General features: G+C 41.6%; 1 protein-coding gene across 1 annotated transcript in view; it reads right to left on the bottom strand.

Annotated features, from left to right (window-relative positions):
- Positions 1-19,827, bottom strand: part of LOC119746392 — an 81,644-nt gene extending 61,817 nt beyond the window's left edge. The window contains exons 1-12 of the mRNA XM_038223309.1: positions 19,027-19,827; positions 11,990-12,014; positions 10,294-10,686; positions 8,579-9,004; positions 7,328-7,453; positions 6,272-6,411; positions 4,985-5,138; positions 4,488-4,706; positions 3,119-3,316; positions 1,946-2,211; positions 1,091-1,235; positions 483-710 (exon numbers count right to left, since the gene is read on the bottom strand). Coding sequence (XP_038079237.1) covers positions 483-710; positions 1,091-1,235; positions 1,946-2,211; positions 3,119-3,316; positions 4,488-4,706; positions 4,985-5,138; positions 6,272-6,411; positions 7,328-7,453; positions 8,579-9,004; positions 10,294-10,686; positions 11,990-12,014; positions 19,027-19,092 — 2,386 coding nt within the window. The 5' untranslated portion in view covers positions 19,093-19,827. The remainder of the gene's footprint in view (positions 1-482; positions 711-1,090; positions 1,236-1,945; positions 2,212-3,118; positions 3,317-4,487; positions 4,707-4,984; positions 5,139-6,271; positions 6,412-7,327; positions 7,454-8,578; positions 9,005-10,293; positions 10,687-11,989; positions 12,015-19,026) is intronic.
- Between the last annotated feature and the right edge of the window lie 1,908 nt (positions 19,828-21,735).

The raw sequence follows: 21,735 nt of genomic DNA, 5'->3' as shown, positions 1-21,735 counted from the left end.
GACAGTGTAAAGCATCCTGTAAAATCATGGCACCTGGTATACTGTCATTTTCAAGAAAAGTGGTATTTTTGCATCAATTTCCAACGCTGGTCGGCCGACCAGCGTTGGAAAAAACTGGCTTTTTTTTCAAATACTGGCCCCAATTGACCATCGCACTTGTTTGCAATCGATTACACACCTATGAACGGGTACAAGCCAGCTAGACTGGTTCCCTTGACCTTACAATTCCCCAATGTATGTAAACTGCTCTGTTTCTTCTTACATGGAGTCAGGGAAACAGACTACAGGAAAATGATTGTTTTTCTTGGTTTTTATAGCATTTTCGAACCCAAAACCTCAAAAAAGTCAGTGCAACTATATTTGCTATATATTTCCAACCCCCCCAATTCCATCCATTTCTGAAAATTATAGCAAAAGCAAATGATGTATATTCCCTTTAACGAATAATATATGAACCACTCATAAACTGATTTCTGGTCTACCTTGACTAGCCCAAGCTCCCGTCACATCCCTAGCTTCAACCAGATTGCTGTAAGTGTTATCCGCGGACAGGTAGATGAGCATCTTCCACAGGTTACTTCCTCGTACGCTGCCGGCATCACCGTTGGTGGTGACGTCCACGGAGAAGGTCATGGCGTGGCCCTGCGTGCCTTCCTTCAGGTCAAAGTTGGTCACGCCGTCGTTGATGACGAGCGAGGTTATCTCAACACCTAGTGATCATATCAACAACAACAACCCTCAAAAATGTGATCGGCGATTACGTTACGAGAGGAGAACAGAGCATGCAAAAACTGGCCAGTTTTTACCCCTTTCATAGACTATAACTGACATAGCAAACACTTTTGATCTCAGGCTGTGCTCCGTGGCCATATTATGGGTCGATGTGGCTGGCTGCTAAAAGGCGCCTTTACATGCCTTCGGCTCCACCATGCTGTAGCCGCGTCCTTTGCAATTCAGCATACCAGCTGCGAGTAAGGATGATTAGCCTCCCAAATTATTATTAGTTATTATTGTACAAAAAAGTTCTTAACGTTGATATTGTGGGATCTGTTGACAAGATGCCTGAGGTTTTGTGGCCTTTTTTTTTTACCTTGGCAGGTTGGGGTGAAGCAGCCCATGTTCTGAGCTTGGGGAGAGTCCAGCAAGAAACCTAGAGTGTCGGCACTACTCCTCACGATTTCAGCGCACAGGTTACCGATCCCGTCACAGCGCTGGGTACTCAGATCTAAAGTTGCCTGCATATAGGAAATAAGATCAACATAAAGAAAGTGTTAAAAGGCTGTAACAAAAAAAACCCAAGCATTAGGCCAAAAAAAAAAAGGCTCCGGTTTCTGGTATGCGCGCGCGTCGCCGTAGCCATGCGCGTCGGCAAAATGAAAACATTTTTTTTTTTCAATAAAAGATGATGTCTCAAAACCGCCAAACTCACTGGTTTGACTGGAATCCTGCTGCAGCACAATTTTAACGTGTTTTTAGATGGGGGTATGATCGAGAATAAGCTTTATGTGGACTCTCTGGACTCCCGTACATTTTGCACTAAGTTTAGTCGGGCACCATTTGCAGTCATCAGCCGACATTTGAAGCAAAAAAGTCAGGTAAAAAAAAAAAAAAGCCGCATCGCCGCACCACTTTTTGGGCAAGCTCCATACCAGAAACCGGAGACTTTTTTTTTTTGGCCTTATTATTCTTATTCTTTATTTTTCAAAGTCCGTATTTATATTTCCAGATACTAAAGCTTTATAAAGTAGACACTCTGAAATTCACTTTTTGAGATTGTCAAACATTTCTGATTTTTCAGAGCTTGGAAAAATACTATGTAACTATTTTTTTTTTTTTATTTCTAGCTGATGTTGGACTCATATCTTTATTGTTTTGAGCTCTTCATTTACATTTAACATGTCATTGGAGCTGGCCAGTCATTTTTTTTCCTGAACGAGTGACTCACCATAACCCTAGTGAATGCGAGGTCCGTGCCAGCAGTGAGTGTGGCATCACGCTGAGCCTGAGTCAGGGCTGCCGTGGCGCTCGACGTTCCCAGCGACACGTCAAACTGCCAGTGGTTTGATCCGCTGGGCACGCTCCCAGCGGTCGAGTCGGACGCTGCCACGACATCGAAGAAGACTTCCTGGCCGCTGACACCCTCGTAAAGGGGTAGGCCGTTGGGGGATGCCCCGACAGAGGGGGAGACTGTGGTACTGGTCAGTATCACGTCTGAGTGGAAAATGAGAGCAAATAATAATGTGTATTTTATAATACATGCATGCATGCCTTAAAACTTTGAAAACACCATGATGTCAGCTCAGTTTTCAACGCGATGCTGACATTTCAAAGCGAGGAGGCTTTCTAAAGTCATTTAAACAGTTGGCGCCAGAGGCTGTGATAACACGCACTGGCTGTTTTTTTCACAGGCACGGCTGACGGGTTATTTAGACGTCAAGATTGCCTCGTCTCGCCTCCGTATGACGTCTTAACAGGCTAGTCCCTCATACCTTTTGTACACACACACACATGCAAACATGTGTTCACCGTCGATCGTGGACGTCCTATTGTCCCTCTTTTGTTTGTCCTCCAACTTTTTAGGAAGACTCCCATAGGTTTTGTACACGACCCCAATCGCGGACATATGATGGGAATTGTTGACTATATTGTTCTCTTTTGTTCTCTGGAATTTTTCGTCCACGGTTTGAAAAGATGAACACGTACACACAAAGTCTGTGTAGTCTGTGGAAGCGGACCGGTGTGTGTGCCGATGTGCATGGCCTATTGCTGTACAATTTACGCTCCAGTGCACAGCGCAGAGTATTTAAACATATGAGGTTTCGGCAAGAAATATTGTAAAAATACTGTTGAAATCACTCTTGCAAATCAGTGTTTGTGGCGTTTGGCTGTATATCAGATTTGGCTGGGAAAGTCTGCCATTTGCAAATTTCGAAATTTTTGCCAAGAAATGAACCATGAGCAAAATGTTTGAAAGTACCCATCTCTGCGCTCACAGGTACGTATTTAATGCTGGGTTGGTAGAAGCCAAATTAGGGACAAAGTGTCTTGCATAAAGGACACATACAACACAAACCCAAACATGAACGTTTTATCTTTGAACATCAAGTCCACAGCTTACTTTGGCAAGTCAGTACGGCCGAGCACACGATGACGCCACTGGTAATCAGGAAATCAGGGTTTGCGTTCGCGTTCTTCCTAAGCTGAGCACACAGGTGACTGTAAGTGTTGCACGGATTGCTGGCCAGTGAAATGGTTGCTGTGACCGCGTTGAAGGTAAGACTGCCACTGGGTCCTGGAAAAGCAGTGTTCAACTCGCCTGGAAAGAACACAAAAAAAACAGAGACATGTTAAGGTGATAATGGGTATTGGTTGGGAAGGGGTGAGTTGATTTCGGTTTGGGTGATTTGGGATGGGTTGAGTTGGGTTGAGCTGGATTGAGGTGGGTCAAGTTGGTTGGCTTGGGTTAGGTTCGGTTCAGTTGAGTTGAGTTGAGTTGAGTTGAGTTGAGTTGAGAGCCTAGCTCAGGATGGTTTGAGGTAGGTTTGAGGTGGGTTGAGTTGGATTCGGGTGGGTTGAATGGTGATGATGGGTATTGGTCGGGTAAGGATGGGTTGAGTTGGGTTGAGGTGGGTCAAGTTGGTTGGCTTGGGTTAGGTTCGGTTGAGTTGAGTTGAGAGCCTAGCTCAGGATGGTTTGAGGTAGGTGAGGTAGGTTGGGTTGGGTTGGGTTGGGTTCGGGTGGGTTGAATGGTGATGATGGGTATTGGTCGGGTAAGGATGGGTTGAGTTGGGTTGAGGTGGGTCAAGTTGGTTGGCTTGGGTTAGGTTCGGTTGAGTTGATTTGAGAGCCTAGCTCAGGATGGTTTGAGGTAGGTTGGGTTCAGGTGGGTTGGGTTCAGGTGGGTTGGGTTCAGGTGGGTTGAATGGTGAGGATGGGTATTGGTCGGGTAAGGATGGGTTGAGTTGGGTTTGGGTAATTTTGGTTGGGTTGTGTTGTGTTGGGGTGGGTTGTGTTTGGAGCTTAGCTCAGGATGGGTCGAGGTGCATTTGTTTCTGCATTCGATAGGGGACTTTGATTAATAGAGGACAATAGGTCCCTAATTTCCAAGAGGTCTCCAATTTGGATTCGTTTACAAAACATATGGGAGGTCTTCCTAAAAAGTTAGAGTACAAACAAAAGAGGGACAATAGGGGGTCCCCGATTGACGGTGGGCTGGGTTGGGCTAGGAGCTTTGCTCAGGATGGTTTAAGGTCCGTTGGGGTGGGTTGGGTTGGGTTGAGTTGGGTTTGGCTGGATTGGATTGGATTGGATTGGATTGGATTGGATTGGATTGGATTATATTGGACTGCGTTGGGTTGGGCTTGGCTGGGCTGGGCTGGGCTGGCCAGGGTGGGCTTGCCATGAAAAGGCAAAATCACTTCAAGTGTGGAACACCTGTCTGAAACAGGTTTTAGGCTTGTTGAAAACAAAAGACATCATGAATTTACCAGATGTGAGTGGCACTGTTGTGTCCGGGCCCCTCCTCCCCGAGCCATCGGCATTCTGTGCCGGAAAAGCCACCAACTCCCACAAGTCTGTGCCTCCAGCTCCCCCGCTGCTCGCGGAGGACATGAAGGTGACGCTAAACAGCATCATGTGGTCTTCCTTGAACGCCGCCAGGTGTGTGGCTGCGTTTACACTAAGGGTTCCGCTGCTCACAATCAACGCTGAGGGGGATGTTAAACAAGAAATTAAATTCATCCAGACTTTTAAAAATACAAAACTGGTTTACTCAATAACAAAAATCCAGATGGTGTTTGGCAGGGGCAGTCATTGGCAGATGTATGTGCCCTTATGTGGTGCCTTCGGATGACAATTTAACCCCATGGTGGGGGCATGTTAGAATCTAGACCCCCCTCCCCCTCCTCCCCCCTCCCGCCCCCAACAGAAAAAAGTGCAAGAGGAGGGCTAAGCATTCCTTTCTTGGCTTTTCCTCGACACTCACCAATGCATTCCACAGCAACGGAACCATATTTAGCAAACTCGGGGCTGAAGGATAGCGAGAAGGGCGGGGCAGGAGTCGAGCCCTTTAGAACCTCCACACAGATGTACTCGGCGTCAGTGCAGCTGTGCTCACCCATGTTCAGGGAAACTGTGATCTAAAAGGAGGCGGGGAAAAAGAAAGAAACGTGAAGAGAAAAAAATTAGACATTTAAGCCATTTTTGAACTCATCAAAGGCCTGGCTAAGAGACCTCTCTTTTATTTATAAACGCGGAGTGCTATTTTATAAGGGCTGCCACAAAGGCATAAATGTAAGCCCTGGTTGACACTAGATTTTGCCCCAAAAGCTGCACATCAACACCCTCGCTATGTTAAGGAAGAGACATTTTTTCGTAAAGTATTACGTCCTTGGTTACGTCTATAAAGAGGGATTTAGGAAAGAGTCCCATATCTGGCCATCACTTGTCACCTTGTGCACAAACAGTATGAGACTGGTCTGAACATTTCTAAGTGTTTTCTCAATACTAATTTCCCTGCTAAGTTTGACTCTTTAGGACATATTATCACTTTCCGGTTGCTGATAGGCCACTAAAGGGAAAAATGAGTGATGGCCAGATATGGGAATCTTTCAGGGATTTACGGCATGTATTGTTGATGTACCCTAAGGTGGCGCGGCCCCTAACGTGGCGCACTTTGATTTTTCGCCTGTAGCGCCTACCTAGAGCAAAAGTTTAAACTGAAATTTCCCAGAAAGTGAAATTTCATCAAGTTCTAAACACTCCTGTTCATAAATCGCGAATTTGTTTACCCGTAACAAAGTTAGAAGAACATTTTATTTTGGCGTGATTTTCAGATTTTATTTTCAAGTGCAAAGTGAACCCTTCGAAAATGCCCCGAAAAATAAGAAAATAATTTTCTGACAAACATCTTGCTGGGTATGTAAGTAGAGATAATAATTATTTATCAGAATTTATCAAGTTTACTGAAATTCTGAAATGTTAATTTGGAATTTTCCGAGATTTATTCAAGTGCGCCACGTTAGGGAACACTCCGCCAATTTGTGCCCAATTTCTGGACGCCACCGTTTTTGAATTTCGGATTAAATTTTATGAAACTGAAATTGTTCACAGAGGTTAAAATAGCAAGCATCAATAAGGTAAACGTACTAGTGTTTTACTGCATGAATTTGAGGTTTGTAAACAAAGAGGTTTGGCAACACTACACGAAGAAAGTCGGGTAGGCTTCGAAGTGCGCCACGTTAGGGAACATGACTATATACTGTGAACCTACCAAGGGCCAGACCGACATATGGTTGACGTCCAGCCCGTAGTCCACACCTTGCACTATGGTGGCTGTCCCGGGTACACGCGTAGGGTTCATGCAGTTGGCGTTGGCGTTACCAAATACGTTGACATTCCACAGTCCAGTCCCTCAAATGCGAGATAAAAATAACGAACAGTAAGCACATTCTTGCATTGGTTTTGACAGGAGACCGAGTGCAATGTTGAAGGGCGGTTATGTAGTGAGAACTAGGTTATGAAATCTACAAAGTGACGGTAATCCTGACCTTTAGGACCCGTTCCTATTATAAGGTTGAAAGACTCACAAAACAGCTGACTAAATGACACTCAAAAAGTGACATTCTGATATTTCTTGACACGTCTGAACAGTTGACAATGATGCCTTCTTGAATATCCGCGCAGGTTTACTTTTTGTGGAAAGAGGGCAGGGCTTTGAAGTTATGAGGGAAATTAAGGGGCAAAAGACGACGGCGATGACAAACAGATTCAAAAACCAAAATGACAAACTGCACATAAAGGTGGGAAAGTCCCATTTTGTGCTTTCAAAATTACAAGTAACATGAGCTTATCTGAAGAAACAAGACTGCAAATTTAGCCAGCAAAAGTCACTTTGGTACTGGACAGACAGCTGGAGAAGTCACTTTAGAACAGAACTCGTAAAAAATACAGGTGTCATAAAAATAAGGATTACCCCAAAGTGAGAACAAATTTAAGCAATAAAAAAGTAATAGTCTCAAAGCACGTCCTAATGCACTTGTTATGACGATTGCTACTAGGAATAACCTCTCCCATTTAAATTCATGACCTACACAATAAACTGCTTATAATATATGCAGAATATACTGCTTACCAAATGTAAACGCTTCTTAGCACACACACAATTGCTTAGCATAGAAATAGCTTTGCTTCGCAAAAACAGGTAACCAGCCCGAATGCAAGGTAAGGTCTACTGTGACTGGTACTCTGCTGATCTCCACTTATATAAGCACTCAAGTTTGCTATTAAAGCAGGATTTAGATTTGGACCCTGCTAAATTCTTGCTTACCGGATACGGAGGCTTTGGTGTCATCTGCCTTGATAGTCACAGTCAGCGGAATGTTAGGGTTCGTCTTGCCTTGGTCTATGGTTGTAGCTTGGGTGAAGGCCGGAATGACTTGGTTTATCAGGACACCTTTCCAAGAAAAAGACATAAACGTGGTGCATATCAGGCCCAAAAAAAAAAAGGACTCCAGTTTCTATACAGGGTGGTGCAAAAAGAAGGAAGCCCACTTCTTCTAATTTGAACACAAGTCATCAAAATCACAGTTGTCCACGTGTAAACCTAGTGTAGCCACGCTCGGGCAATCAGATGGAATAAAACTTTCCATGGACAAACAAGTTTGGCTCATGAAATTTTAAGCTGCCATGTCAGAGACCAAATATGTACTTGCAATCATTTTTTCATCACTTATGTTTGAAGATCAATATTTCAATACCATTAAAATTGAAAATTTTAAAAAAAATGCTCAACAAGTAGGTGAAAATTGCTGTCAAAGGTGGGTTTCCTTCTTTTTGCACCACCCTGTATGTGATTTGGCCAGGGATCACTCCCAAAGTCAACAAGGGCGGATCCAGAACACAATTTTGGGAGGGGCCCAAAAAAAATTTTGGTCCCCCCAAAAAGTGGGTCAAACAATTACGGCGTGGTGTTCGGGGCCCGCTTAAGGGCCCCGAAAAAATTTTGGATTCTAGATGCTCTGTGGTGCGATCTGAGGCAATTTCTGACCACTTTAACCAATGTTTTTTTGAGGAAAAGATGGTGGTGTACTCATTGCCTGCCTTTATTGCGATGTCACATAAAAAAAAAAAATTGGTTTCGTTTTGGGGGGGGCCATGGCCCCCTTTGGCCCCCCCCCCCCTGGATCCGCCCTTGAAAGTCAAACAGTTATTAAAATTTAAACTCTGCAAAATTAGGAATTGGGAATTGGTAATCACTATACTCATGTTTCCTTTTGAATAGTAATCAGATTGCAAGGGGGAAGCAGAATGAACTGACAAACTATACACAAATATCGGAAAGAGAATGTTTTATGGTTGATTTGCTAAACTTAGCATCCACAGGCTTTGTGGAGTGCACAGATATTTGCTAAGCACCTAAATATTTGGCTACGCAAAACAGGTTACCAGTGCAAATGTCATGCATTGTATATTGCTTGAAACTGGTTCTCTGCTAACACATCCTTAGCATATAAATTAACTGAGTGATTACGTTCTGCTCAGCACCTCCACGGGATGAAGTCCAGCTCGTGCGACTTACCAATGCATATGACAGGGGTACACGACACGATGTTCCCTCCGTCGACGCTGAATACATTCGTGGCGCTTGGGTCTCGATACAGGGAGCTGCAGAGAACGTCGATCGTGTCGCAGCTGCCGACTCCGGTCAGATTCAGCATGGTCGTCACTCCTATAATTGTCAGGGTGTCCCCGGCCGCCCAGCTCCTCATAGCCTCCGCAGGTGGCACTGTCGCATCGGCGCGCGTGCTCTCGATGGGTGTGTAGTGAGTCAAGTTCCCATTGGCGATGAACACCTGCACGGCCCAGTTTGCGTTGGTGCCCGTCCCGACGCTGCGCCCTTGCGACTCGCTGTTGCCCACAATGGTCAGCGTGACGGGCTGATCATTGACGTTCTCAATCAGGTTGGCACCGGCAGTTATTACCGTAAGGGTACGAGCAGCTAGACCTGTTATTAAAGAATCGATACAGTCTGAATTAGGCGGCGCTGTCACCTTCACAATCTGCTGCCGTCAACAACAGCAAAAAAGGTAAAAACATCAAGGCTGGTGTCAGGTTAAAGGCATAGGTTAATCTGCAATATCCCAAAACTAATGTAGCGAGAACGCTAACCCTGCTGAATCCAACAGGATCCAACTATGTCATATACCCGATGGAGCCTGTTGGATTGAGCAGTAAACCCCTTGTGTACATTCCTGATGCAAAATGTTGGATTCAGCAGGCAACTGAACCATATTATAACGCCATGTTGGACTAAAGTTGGATTCAGCAGACGACTGAAAATAAGGCACAGTGGATTGAGCAGGAAACTCCGGTTGGACTCTGTTGGATTTAGCAGGGTAGTCCTGAGGAAGTACTAGGGGGTTAGGGACAAGGGTTAATTAAATAAACAATATTTGTATTTAAGATCATACTGATACTAAGCACCCTGTGAAAATATCTGTCTGGCTCATTGTCACTAAGAAAAAAATCAAGAAAAATGTAGGTGATTTCTAACGATCAGTCAGTCCATTGTTAAACAGGAGTAACATTAACAAAATCATGTTTTGTGATAAAAAAAAAAGGTTGTGCATGGCTTTTCAGTGTTTTCTCTAACAGTGTATTATCTACTGAGCTGAAACTTCAACAGGTTAGGTTTTGAACATTCTACTTTGGATTGCGATCAGTGTTTGGCATCTCGCCCTAAAGGCTTCAAAAGATACCTCCATAATTGCCACTCTATAATCTATCATTCTTTCTACCTTACTAATCTTAGTAGTTATTTATTGTATTATTTATTATTTCTCTTTGTTATACTATTTCATATGTTTCGGCATTATGGAAATAACGGCTGATTGGAATAAAATGAAAACTGCTGGAAACAAAATAATGCATGAAAAGCAAATGATCCCATATATGCCTTTAAGAAAATCTGCCAAAGTTATACTGTCAGTAAAACTCACATTTTTGAAAATTGTCAACAAATCTTCACTCCTTTAAACTGTTTTGTTAAACAATTTAACCACTTTACCAGTTTAAATGTATATATCATTAACTGACGGTCTGAAATACTGGCGTATATCATTCTTTAGCAAGTCAATATGTGGTACAAAGCGGGGAAGGTATGGGGGAATTTGCCTGCCCCCCTCCCTCCCCCGATTCCCCATGAGAAACCTTTGGCTGCCACTGAACAGGTCCAATTAAGGCATACATTGTAGCATTTACAAACATGGCAGTGACCCCACCAAAGTAACATACCATGGCAATCAAGCGATCCGGTGCCTGAAGGCATGGCTGGATCGAGCGTGTAGCGAGTTGACCCCAACGTCACCTTGAGCTGAGTTGCCGAAGAGCAGAGGCAGGAAGTCAGGTCCAGTTTGGCTGAGACTGCCCTCATGGTGCCCAGGCCCCCTGCCCGAATAGCGACGCCTGACTGGGCGGCTGTTAACGTCACAGGGCCGGTCACGCAAGCCGTGCCCGCGTTGTCTTGTACGGCAAGCGTCAGGGACCATCTGTCAATGACGCCATTGGCATCTGCATGCTCACTGTTGGAGGCCAGGGTGATGGAGACTTCCAGATCAAACATTTGCATGGCAGAGCCTTCCTTGATTACGTTGGTGGCGTCGTTGAAAGCCACAGCTAGGTTGGAAACTGTTTGACAAAAGTGTCGAAAGAAAGTGGTTAAGCAGTGGAAGAACCTGGTTTGGACCAAGGGGGTGGGGGAAATTGCTGCCAAGGATTTAGTACAGGCATTTTCTGTGGTTTTTCTGCAAGATTTTCCTATTTTTTGTTTTGTGGCCCAAGAGGAGGGTAGCCTAAACCCCCCCCCCCCCCTCCACTGTCACACTCGACACCAAACCTCATGGACATTGTTGAGCATTTAAAGTGGCTCATGTCTATTTTTCATTTGCATCAGAGAGGGATGACTGCAAAAGACACATTCAATTGCAACCTTTTATGTTTTTTTGAATACGCTGCCGACATCAGGATCTAGCTGACTTGGAGGTCAACTCGGTGCAAGTGCAACCATAGGTACCATTTCAAGCACGCTGCAGCGGCCTACATTATAAACACATTGTTAGCTATGGCGGATGTAAACCCAAGTTCTAGATTAAAGGCCAATTTTTTTTAAAACAGTTTTTAAGAAAAGAGAGGAAGCCTTTTTTTTTTCAAGATGGCGGGTTATCCAAGAGGTATTCTTCTATTTTCTAGATTCTTTTGCTGCCCAAATGAGCTATTAAAATGCCTTAAAACAAATTCTAAACTTGCATGTATACAAAGCTACAAGTTTGCTGGAAGAACGTAAAAACAACCTAAATATATTGCAAAGATTGATTTAAAAAAGGAAGCGGGCTTTTACTTGGCCTTTATTATTGGCTTGAATTATCCTTTAGGATGCAAAAAAATAAGTTCAAAGTGGTTTTAACTGGTGTGGTGACAATCACCCGCAAAAAAAATACTTCACTCTTTTCAGGCTATCTTTTGTTGTATAAAACAAGGATGTAAAATTGTGATTGTGTGTTAAACAACTGAACTTAATAATCGTCCGCATACCTGTTTTCGAGGCATCCAGTTTTCAAGGTTTGACCTTGTAGCGACGCACGCGCGCAGATTTGTACCACACAACCAGTTGATTCGTTGTGTGTGCGGTACATGTACGTGTTCCACTGCCAGCCCCAAAAATGTGGAAACCAAAGGCTATGTCGGTGTTTTTCTCTTGCTTGAAATAAATCCTTACTCCCTCGAAAACTGGTACCTCGAGGATACTTGTACCGGGTACTTGTAGTCATAGAGCATCGTTAAGGAATGTGTGTGAATTTTCGAACCATTGTCAAGAAAGTGTGCCTTACCGGGGTACCTATTAAATATTACAATTTGCATGGTGTGTCATTGGTATTAATGCTAGGCCTTTTTAAATGTAGGCCAAAATAACAACAGAAATAGCTTCACTTACCCCGTATTGTTTGCAATGCTGCAACCTGTGAAGAGAGAGAAAAATAAGGTTTGCTTTAGTACAAAAGACTGTCAAAATATCTTCAACTAATGTGAACACAAAATGTACTTAACACTAGCAGTACCAGTCAGATTTTTGCCGATATCCAGGATGTGGAGAAATGTCTTTTGCAACAATTTTTAAACAAACATTATTTAAAAGTGTGATATCGATATCTAAACAACGCCTTCGCTCATTCAAAAAATAAAATGAATTATATCATTATCATCCTATCCTTGAAATTCCTTCAAGGCTGAGGCACTAGCACAAACAGACACAACCCCCCCCCCCCCCCCCTTTAAAAAAGAAAATGGCTATCATTATATGCCAGCCAAAACGCAATTTTCACCTACTGTCGTTAAGGCATCGCACAAAAACCACAGCGCTTTACATTTGATTGGTTCAATGCAGGAAAACCATGCCAAAGGTCCCAGAATTGAATGCACACTGTGACATTTTTTTTCCTTATTAATTTTTTTTTTTGGATAGTTTTCTTTTATGTTTTTATTTTAATCAAAACCTACTTTTTCCATTCTTTTTTTAAAGCTCTGGCAGGAGCTGCTACATGTCACTTGGTGGTCGGTCTGTCCGTCTGTCTGTCTCCGAAAGTGGACCAAAAATACTTGACCAAAAATCCGATTTTGGCTTATGATTGTGAGACATTCCCAAACTAGAGCTTGTTGTTGTGCACTCGCGCTTGTTTCTTAATCTTAGTGATCCCTGGCTTTGGAAGAATTTTTTTTAAAGGGAAATAAACATGTTAAACTTAAAGTCCGAGAACCATTCAGTTATATAGTCTGGTTCCTATCCTGTAGCCAAAGGTCCTGACGTTGAATATTGTCGAGTCAGGGAACCAGACTATAGGTCCATCACCGTAACACCATATAGCCAGCACAGCACTGGCACTGCGTAAATGTAAAACAAAGCGTCCGCACTCTTCTTAAAGATCTTCTTCTTCCTTACGTCTTCATATGGTTGAAGTAGCTTGAGTAACTCCAGCTCTATGGCATTATGCGATAGGCATTTGAGCTGGAGTTTACTCAAGCTATGGTTGAACTTGATAAACCATGTAAACGCACTCAATCAATGCAGTGCCAGTTTGGTTTCACTGTCTGACGATGTCCCCTTCCATTCCTTTGCTGTTCATGGCCCGAATACATTGATCTTGGGTGTATATGTTATTTAACAATTATTACATTTAATTATACTTTAGGTAAGTTGTGCAGAGGTCTTCATCATCCTGCGTTTTTAACTTCAGCCGCAGATTTTAGTTTAATTTAGCGCGCGCCGCCGCCGCGGTTCGCTCCTGAAACTATTGAGGGCGCTATAATGAGGACTACTGAAAAGTTAAAAACTTCGGTTTCATTTCAACTCCGGCTTCGACATCATCTCGGGCATCATATCAAGACCATTTAAAGAGAAATGAAATGGAAATAGTGTATAGTTTGGTCCCAAACTCATAAGATTTGACGTTCGTGAAACAGACCATAGACCGATATTGAGCCTGAGTGTCCCAGGTTTAATTTGTTGCTGGCTTAACAACCGAGCCGAAGGCTTTGTCACGGTGGAATGAAAGTACTGCCGAGTACTGTATTGAGTGCCACATTCTCATCCGTCCGAGAATTTTGACCCGCGTGTGCAACACTTGGACATTCCAGGTCAAGTTTTGTGAAGCCGAGTCCAAGTAGGCCATGATGGACCACCATGGAGGAAGGAACCTCCGAGTAGGAGTACTTGAGTAGGCTTTTACTCAAGTGGGGAAAAATGGACTACATTTGAGCAAGACTTCTTGCAAGTCAATTCTCGATGAGACCATTTTTTATTCAAAACTAATTTACTGGCCCTCTGTTATAATCAAGTATGAGTTCTTATGATCGAATAGTCGAGTCCTCTTCTTTGCTTCTCGACTGAGTACGTCGTGTACCGTGAATTCGAGACCAAGTATTTTGATATTTGAGTACGAGTATTCTCAAAAAAGTACTCGTCGAAGAGTTGTTCTCGAGCATGTGTTTCGAGTCCGAGTGCACATCAATGGTATACAATCGACTATGGTTTGTACACGAAAGGCTTTTGCTTTGAGACAGAATTCCCCCCTTTAGCGAAATCCGATGTTTAGCTTACTTATAGTTTTTTTCAAGTTCTTTTGCTAAACAGCAACGTCGACAAACTACAAACTCACCCAAAACACATTGACTGTTGTTCACCGCATATACTGTGTTTTCAAATAGGTGGTGAACCTTTTTTCTCTCATGCAACTTTTTTTGTATGTCCATATAGATCTGTTTTTACAGTGTGGCTCTTCAAGACGGTAGCCTTATCGTGCTACAGTAATCTTCAAGAGAAAGTGCAACCTGTGATTTTGCATATACGGAAATCATTTTGATGTACGAATAGGCATAGCCATGTTTAAAACCGACGCAAATCTGATGAGGCGTCAGTTTGACTACATCGGGCCATTATTTTGTTAATCCTTCACCCCTCCCACCCAAAGTACAACCAAACAAAAGAATACACACTTGTTTATGATAAAGAAGCGTCTACATTATACAATCATATTCGTGTATTATGCTGCACGCAATCGCGGTGCTACAAATTAATACGATCGAAAGAGGCTTGCATGCGCATGCGCATGCGCAACAAATTTGACAAGGGCAAGCTGAGCACGTTGAAGTTCGATGTCATTCAAGCGTGACAACAAGCTTCGGCAAAGTCAGCACAATGCCGACTTCCTCGACTCCGTTCACTCTCTGGGTTTGGTGAAATATTTGGACAAAATAGACTCCATTGTCCACATACCGAAATTACCATTTCAATGTTTTTGCGGGGTTTTCGTTTCAGCGATTTGCCTTGAATTGCCCATAAAGGCAGCCTGTACTGAAGTCATGCATGGCTATGAGCTATTCATATTCCGGTGGTATTACAATGCACAATATACCTTTAGGCAATCTATTCTATACTGCTAACACAAAGCACCCACTTTGAAAGTATTTTGTGGTAGACTTAATACGCTTGGGAAAGTTCAGAACCAGATCTATATTTTAAACAAACGTTCCTTTACCAAACTTGGAACACTAGCCTAGTATAGCTGGAGTTGGGACGGAGAAGGAACTAAACTCAACATGTAAAATAATGTTCAGCACAGAGGAAAATCTCTTTTTAGATTGAAGGAGTTGATAACTTGGAAAATTCGCGGCATCATGATTTGATTCATCATATAATGCGGGAATGGGTGGGTCAAGCACCCCGAAAATTATCTATAAATTGAACGGAAAACAACTGAATTTTCAGTGGATGTATACAATGTAGCCTGTACTGATATTTTAGAGTACTACTTGCACTACGTACACAAAGTACACCCCGTATTTTGGTACTAACTTTTAGAACTTATGATTTGGACCAGACGGCAAAGCATATATGACCCATTGTAAAGATGCATGGCGTCACCGACCACCCATAAACCACCAGAAAATATACACATAAAATCTCAGAAATTATGAGAAATACCATAATTGATGCGAGATAAACGTAAAGAATCAGCCAAACATTGCTGTGAATTTCTGGTTTATCTTTTGCGGGTTGTCTGAATGCTTCGTTTTGTGGGCATTTCGTGTGGGCAGTCATCTCCTGACGATGACTAGAGCCGGCTAGTCGAAAGGTTGAGACCAAAGACAAGTTCTGTTAGAACTTAAAGCAGGACTGCTCTTATTAGAACAAATACTACTTAGCGAAAGTTGATAATAAGCAGGACAAGTTCTTTTCAGAACTAAATATCTTCTAAGCATTACCACATGGTGTTACCGCAAACCGAAACGATACCGATACTCCACCATGCAAAGCCTCAAATCTTACATTTCGTGTCTGTTTATATACGAACTTCCACAAACACCAGTCCTCGAGAATAATGTTAGTATACGACAACAAATAGAGAGATACAATTTTGAAATGTAAAAATCGTAGGCCCCGAAAGATAAGGACTGGGACACTCCCTTCGACTCATTCCCCTCGTTATATTCGGGTATAGCCAATGACAGAGTAATATTTCCATTCAGTTTCTGGCGCCGGGTCAGTGATCTTTGGCGGAGGCGTTCAAAAGTTGTCAACATCTCAACAAACAATCATCCAAATCTGAATCTATTATATGGACCCGTTGATGTATGCATTCCCATGCATTTAATATGTTTATTTTTTCCATGTCACAAGGCTTCGGTACTAAAAGGTTTTACCTTGCAAAACGTGAGGAACAAGGGGAAAACAACACCATACGTCATCACGAGTTAGTGGATAAAACAGAAGTCCCTCTCTTTGAATTTGCTTTTTTTTTGTTTTTTTGTTTTTTTGACAATCAACGGGAAGCAAGTATGGTGAAAAATTATACAATTTTAAGAATAAAATCGATGGCCGTTTTTTAATGAAGTCTCTTTTCTCTGAAGTTTATGCTTAAAGAAATAATCAAAATCAGTCAATCAATAACAAATGCTTGTTTAGAGCAATTCGAAATCGAAATCGGGTTGGGAGATATTGAAATACTAAACGCGATCATGAGACGAGTTTTACTGAATTGAATTAATTAAGGATGTACATGTATAATGAAAGTGGCAGATGAAGTTTTTTTAGTGAGAGTTGTACAAGTGTACATGTATACCTGAACGTGCATTATCGGCCCATCAAAAAATTGGAAAACTAGAAGGGCCAATATCAAAAATCTACCAATAAAATGCAACTGCTGAGACGATTCACGTACATGTTTACTCAGCAAAAATTAGCTGAGAGCTTCAGACATGGAATATCACATGAATAAAATGAATAAGATGACAGCCAACAAACAGTTGAGAGTTTTGATTATATTCTATACGATGAGCTAATTTTCTTGCCGACTGAATAGTGGTGGTAGAGAGTTCGTCCCCCATTCAACAGGCCTGTGGCCGAAAATGGGGAAGGAGGAGTCGATCTACCTCATTTCGGCACTGGTACAATAATGCTAGGTTCACACACTCCCGATGTTTAAGCCGAATCTCCGCGAATAGCAAGTCTTGAGTAAATCGGGGAATGGTTCTTGACTGCCTCGGGATGATTCTGTTAGTTCGGTGAAAGATCGTTAAAGATCGGGAAGCGTCCCGACAAATTTGGACATGTTCAAAATTTGTCGGGGTGATTTAGGAACCAATTTAAATTCTTGGTTTATTCTTGTTGTATTCGTAACTATAGTTCTGGATCTTACAGCATTCTTGATATTCTTACAGCATTCTTACAGTTTCGTTGAGTTATGTTTTGGTGTTAACAGTCCACTCATGCCAAATCATTACGAATGTATCAAGAAATGCACGAATATTATAAGAATAACTTACGAATACACTAGAGCGGCATAATTTGGGTCATTCTGGATGATTCTTGAGTTATTCGTATCATTTACTCTCGACAAAATTGCTACAATTCGGTTTTATTCTGCACTAAATCGCTATCATTCGGCTTGGTTCGGTCTGAATCGGCGTTCAATTCGTACCTTGTTCTTGATTATTTCTGTTTCATTCGTAAGTTATTCTTAAAAACAGCGAATCGGGGCTAATTTCTCCTGATACCATCAAGAATGTTTATTCGGGATAGATCGGGATATTCGTGGCCAAAATTCGGGAATGTCTGACCCTAGCATAAGTCCCCCTTTTAGCCTTAATTTAATACTTGTCACAGGTACGATAAAAACATATTATGTGTTCGGATATCGTACTGCTCTAAAGGACTGCTAAGTTATACTTGAATTTGTCGATCAATATATGAAGAGTTTATTTCCAATACGAGATATATCCATTTGAAAGAGGTTAATATTTTGAACGGTTATGAAACTTTTGAGAATAAAAACAGTATAACAGCCTGTTTTTTAACGTCCTGAACTTCGTTGTAAAGCTTTTTCATCATACAAACATTACTTATGCGCAATTATTGAAAGTATTTCTCAGTTTAATTAATATTGTTATAATCTCTAGAAAACGTTATAAAATACATGTATAGAGTGAAAAGTTGTTAAGATTCAGTTTGTGTGAACAGCGCTAATGTAAACTCCACTTGTTGTAGGGCCTACGTGCATTGCCTTCAAAGCCTAACATGTACAAATTTGCACTGCGAATTACTGTCACTTTATCTTACTTCTCAATCCCACGTAGTTTGTTGTGCATTAAAATGCGCGCAGTAAAATTCAGTATGCTGGTGTCACTTTTATCATTATAATTCTTCATCAGTCCCAACTTTTTAAAAGCAATGACTGACAGTCATGATGTTTTACACAAAACCTCAATGATTTTTAATCATTGCAGATATGTTGAAAGATCATAAATTTATCTTATTTTGTTGCGAAACAGCGACAATGTTTAGGTCACCTCACAGACCTTGTTGCACAATCATCCCCATAATGTGGCGGCAGGATGCTTCATTTTCCCCCATTTCGCTCTACTGTCACTGTTTGAAAAGATGTCAATGTAATGTCTAAAAAATAATTGTATAATTGTACATCGGGACCGGACCCATCTTGCGATTTCAAGGTGTTCGCTATACAATTTTTTTTTTTATCTATGTTGCAGCAAGGGCTGATTTTAAAGACGAGACTCATACAAGTTAACTACTGAATTGCTTTTCGAAGAGGGTGGGTGTTGATGACTGTGCATTGAATTTTAGGCACAGACTAGTGATGACTTTCCCTCACATGTTGGCATAAAATTCAGTTGTTGTTCTTGACTGTCATGTACGTTACATGCCTCTGCTGCATTTGGCTATGATTTCAGTGATTTGAAGAGTGTCATAATGCCCAATTAAAATGATAACCAGTCCTCACGTGTGTTCGCATTTCAAAAATGTATATGGGCCTAACCAAAAAAATTATATGACTAAAAACAAATATAAAAAAATAAGGATACTGTTTAAGCGAATGTTCTCTTTAGGTTTTGAGGCGGTAACTTTCAATGAAATAATGTGGAAGATAAAAACATGATGTGTGAGAATATAATACTTACAGAACAGAGTCCCAAAAAGACCAAGAGTGTAGCCTCAAGGTTACTCCCAAGATGATGGCGACCCATTTCGCCTCCTACACCGGTCTCCGGACTATCTTCTTGAAGTTTTCTTTATCGCCTTGTCTGTCGTCGACAACAATTCACAAGAAAGCTCCGTAATCGTGAGGGGGTTCACCCCAGTATAAACTAGCCGAAAACTTGTAGTCACCGAGTGTAACCTCCAGTTAGTTCTAGTGTTGCCGAAACTACAAACGCCCAATAACACAACGTCAGTCAGTCGCAACTTTATAACGTTTCCGCCATCAAAATGTCGATTGAGCTGAGGCTGCTTCCATATGAAGTCTACGCAGCACAAATAGTATTACACTTGAAGATTGTTTGAGATTCCTTGTTTTGTATCTTACTGATGTGACACACGTTGAGTAGAGTCGGCGAATGAAAACTCTCCAGGTTGGCCCAACTTACGCCGACAGAAAGTGCTACGTACAGAGAAAATGGAAAGCCACACCACACCCAGTATACACGTTTCAGTGTACGATGACTACCACAGTTTGGGCTAGGCGTAGTCGAAGTTCACGGCAATTGCGAATAACACCATATGTATGACGTTGGTGAAGTGCAGTATTCCATGCCCAAAACACCCTAAAAAATTTGACCGTGTGCAGGAAAGCGTGAACGCCACAAAAGAAACGTAAAAAGAAAGGTTGCTGTTTTTGTGTACACAGGTACATGTGGGACTAGTTAGTCATCCATCTTTTCAAGGCAGCTTACACCGGTTGAATTGGTATTGGCTGAAAGGTAGAAGGGTGTATGCTCATTTCCATAACAATCAATAGCAATACCCAAGGATATGTGGATCGGTATCCGCGCCACGAAACGATGTCGTTCTTTGGGCTTATTCAACCGTATATAGAGTAAACTTGTTCAGTCGTCGCCCCGTTGTAGTCCTTTCGTAATGAACAAGTTTTAACACTTTTACTTTTTACCGGCTTCTGTCAATTCACCTCTGCTGTGGTAAAGTTGGGCACTTTTATGGATTTGAAATTGTAAACTTAACCAATGTCTAGAGTCCAACTTCTGACATTTAATGCCTTGAACATTATTTACAGTGATTTTTTTTTTTACTCAAGCATCCAAAAAGATTGTACAAATTCCTCTCATTGCCTTATGTAGTATTCCCACAAATAAGGGATTATTCTTAGTGTATTGGCTGTAAATTTGGTGCCACGATTGGTTGTATAGGCGTTTGATCAAAGTTCCGTCAATAACAATATGCATTTCATGGACTATGTAAACATCCACTCAGCAGAGATGTACATGTACATGTATTATTTAATGGATGAATGCACACATGATATGGATAAAACACATTATACTGCCCTTATTATTATACGCAGTGCACATCTTTTTTCCCCCTCGCAATTAACTTAAAGGGAATGTACAACATTTGCTTTTGCTGCAATTTTCAGAAATAAATGGATTTGGAGGATTAGTATGGGTTAGCAAATATTGTTAAAATGACTTGTTTCACGTTTTGGACTTGTAGATGTTGGAAAAACCAAGAAAACCATTCATGTTCTTGTAGTCTGGTTCTCAGACCCCACTTAAGATGAAACGGAGAATTTATAGACTTTTGGGGAATTGTAAGATCAGAGAGTCAGTCTAGTAGGCTTGTACCCCTTCACAGTTGTGTAATCAATTGCAAAGAAAACACGGAATAACTAATTATGACAAATTAGGAGCAGTTTTGAAAAAAAAAAAGTTTTCTCCAACGCTGGTCGGCCGACCAGCGTTGGAAAAATACAATTTTTCTTGAAAACGTCAGCACACCAGGAGCCACGATTTACAGGATGCTTTAGACTGTCATTCCCTAACAATCCAGCAAGGTATTTAGTGATAATTTGATCATTTCGTTTTGTTATGTTTGCAAATGTTGTATTTTCCCTTTAAGGATCACCAGGTGCCATAATAAGCAGCTTGAAAACAACACTCCCATAATTCTTGACTAAGATGCTCGTATTCCAGAGCCAATCATATAGAGAGAGTTGCGACAACTATCCATTTGGACGCCATTAGTGTGAGGGCCCCAGAAGATCAGCTTCTGCTGGATGGGTTACCCTCTTTAAAGATGGTTTTAAATAAAAAAAAAAAAAAAAAAAAAAATAAAAAAAATAAAAAAAATAAGTCCAACTCAGCTCGCGTTTAGTGTCCTTAACGTCTGGGGACTTTTTGCACAGTCGTCAGTTTCTGTAATTTTCTGTCACTACCGTTGACAATAAGAGCTCAACAAAACTAGAGGTCCCTTGCGCCTTGGATAATGCAAATTATCATGTATTATTTGGGGGTTTTTTTCGTAGTCAATTTTACTTTCATAAGATGGAATTTTTCGTCAGGGCGATTAAAATTCAGCATTGGGTTTAGCCGTTTACCGACGTATTTTTTTGTTATATAAACACTGTATACATGTACTTAGTGTTGACCCGAGAAAAAAATTATTCCGGCGGGATTCGAACTCACAACCTCCTGCTTGTTAGTGCAGACGTCTTTATGCCACTCGACCACCGGGCTTGCCAGGAAAGGCTGATTGGTTTGAATCCAGACTATTCATAAGATGGAATTTGCAACGGGGTGATGTATATTCAATATAGGGTTTGACTCTTCACCAACGTTTAAATAAAAATATAAAAAAGGCGTCGGCGAAGGGAAAAA

Source organism: Patiria miniata, unplaced genomic scaffold, assembly GCF_015706575.1.
Source record: "Patiria miniata isolate m_02_andy unplaced genomic scaffold, ASM1570657v1 HiC_scaffold_12, whole genome shotgun sequence".
NCBI lineage: Eukaryota > Metazoa > Echinodermata > Asteroidea > Valvatida > Asterinidae > Patiria > Patiria miniata.
This window is presented reverse-complemented; position numbering and strand designations above follow the sequence as displayed.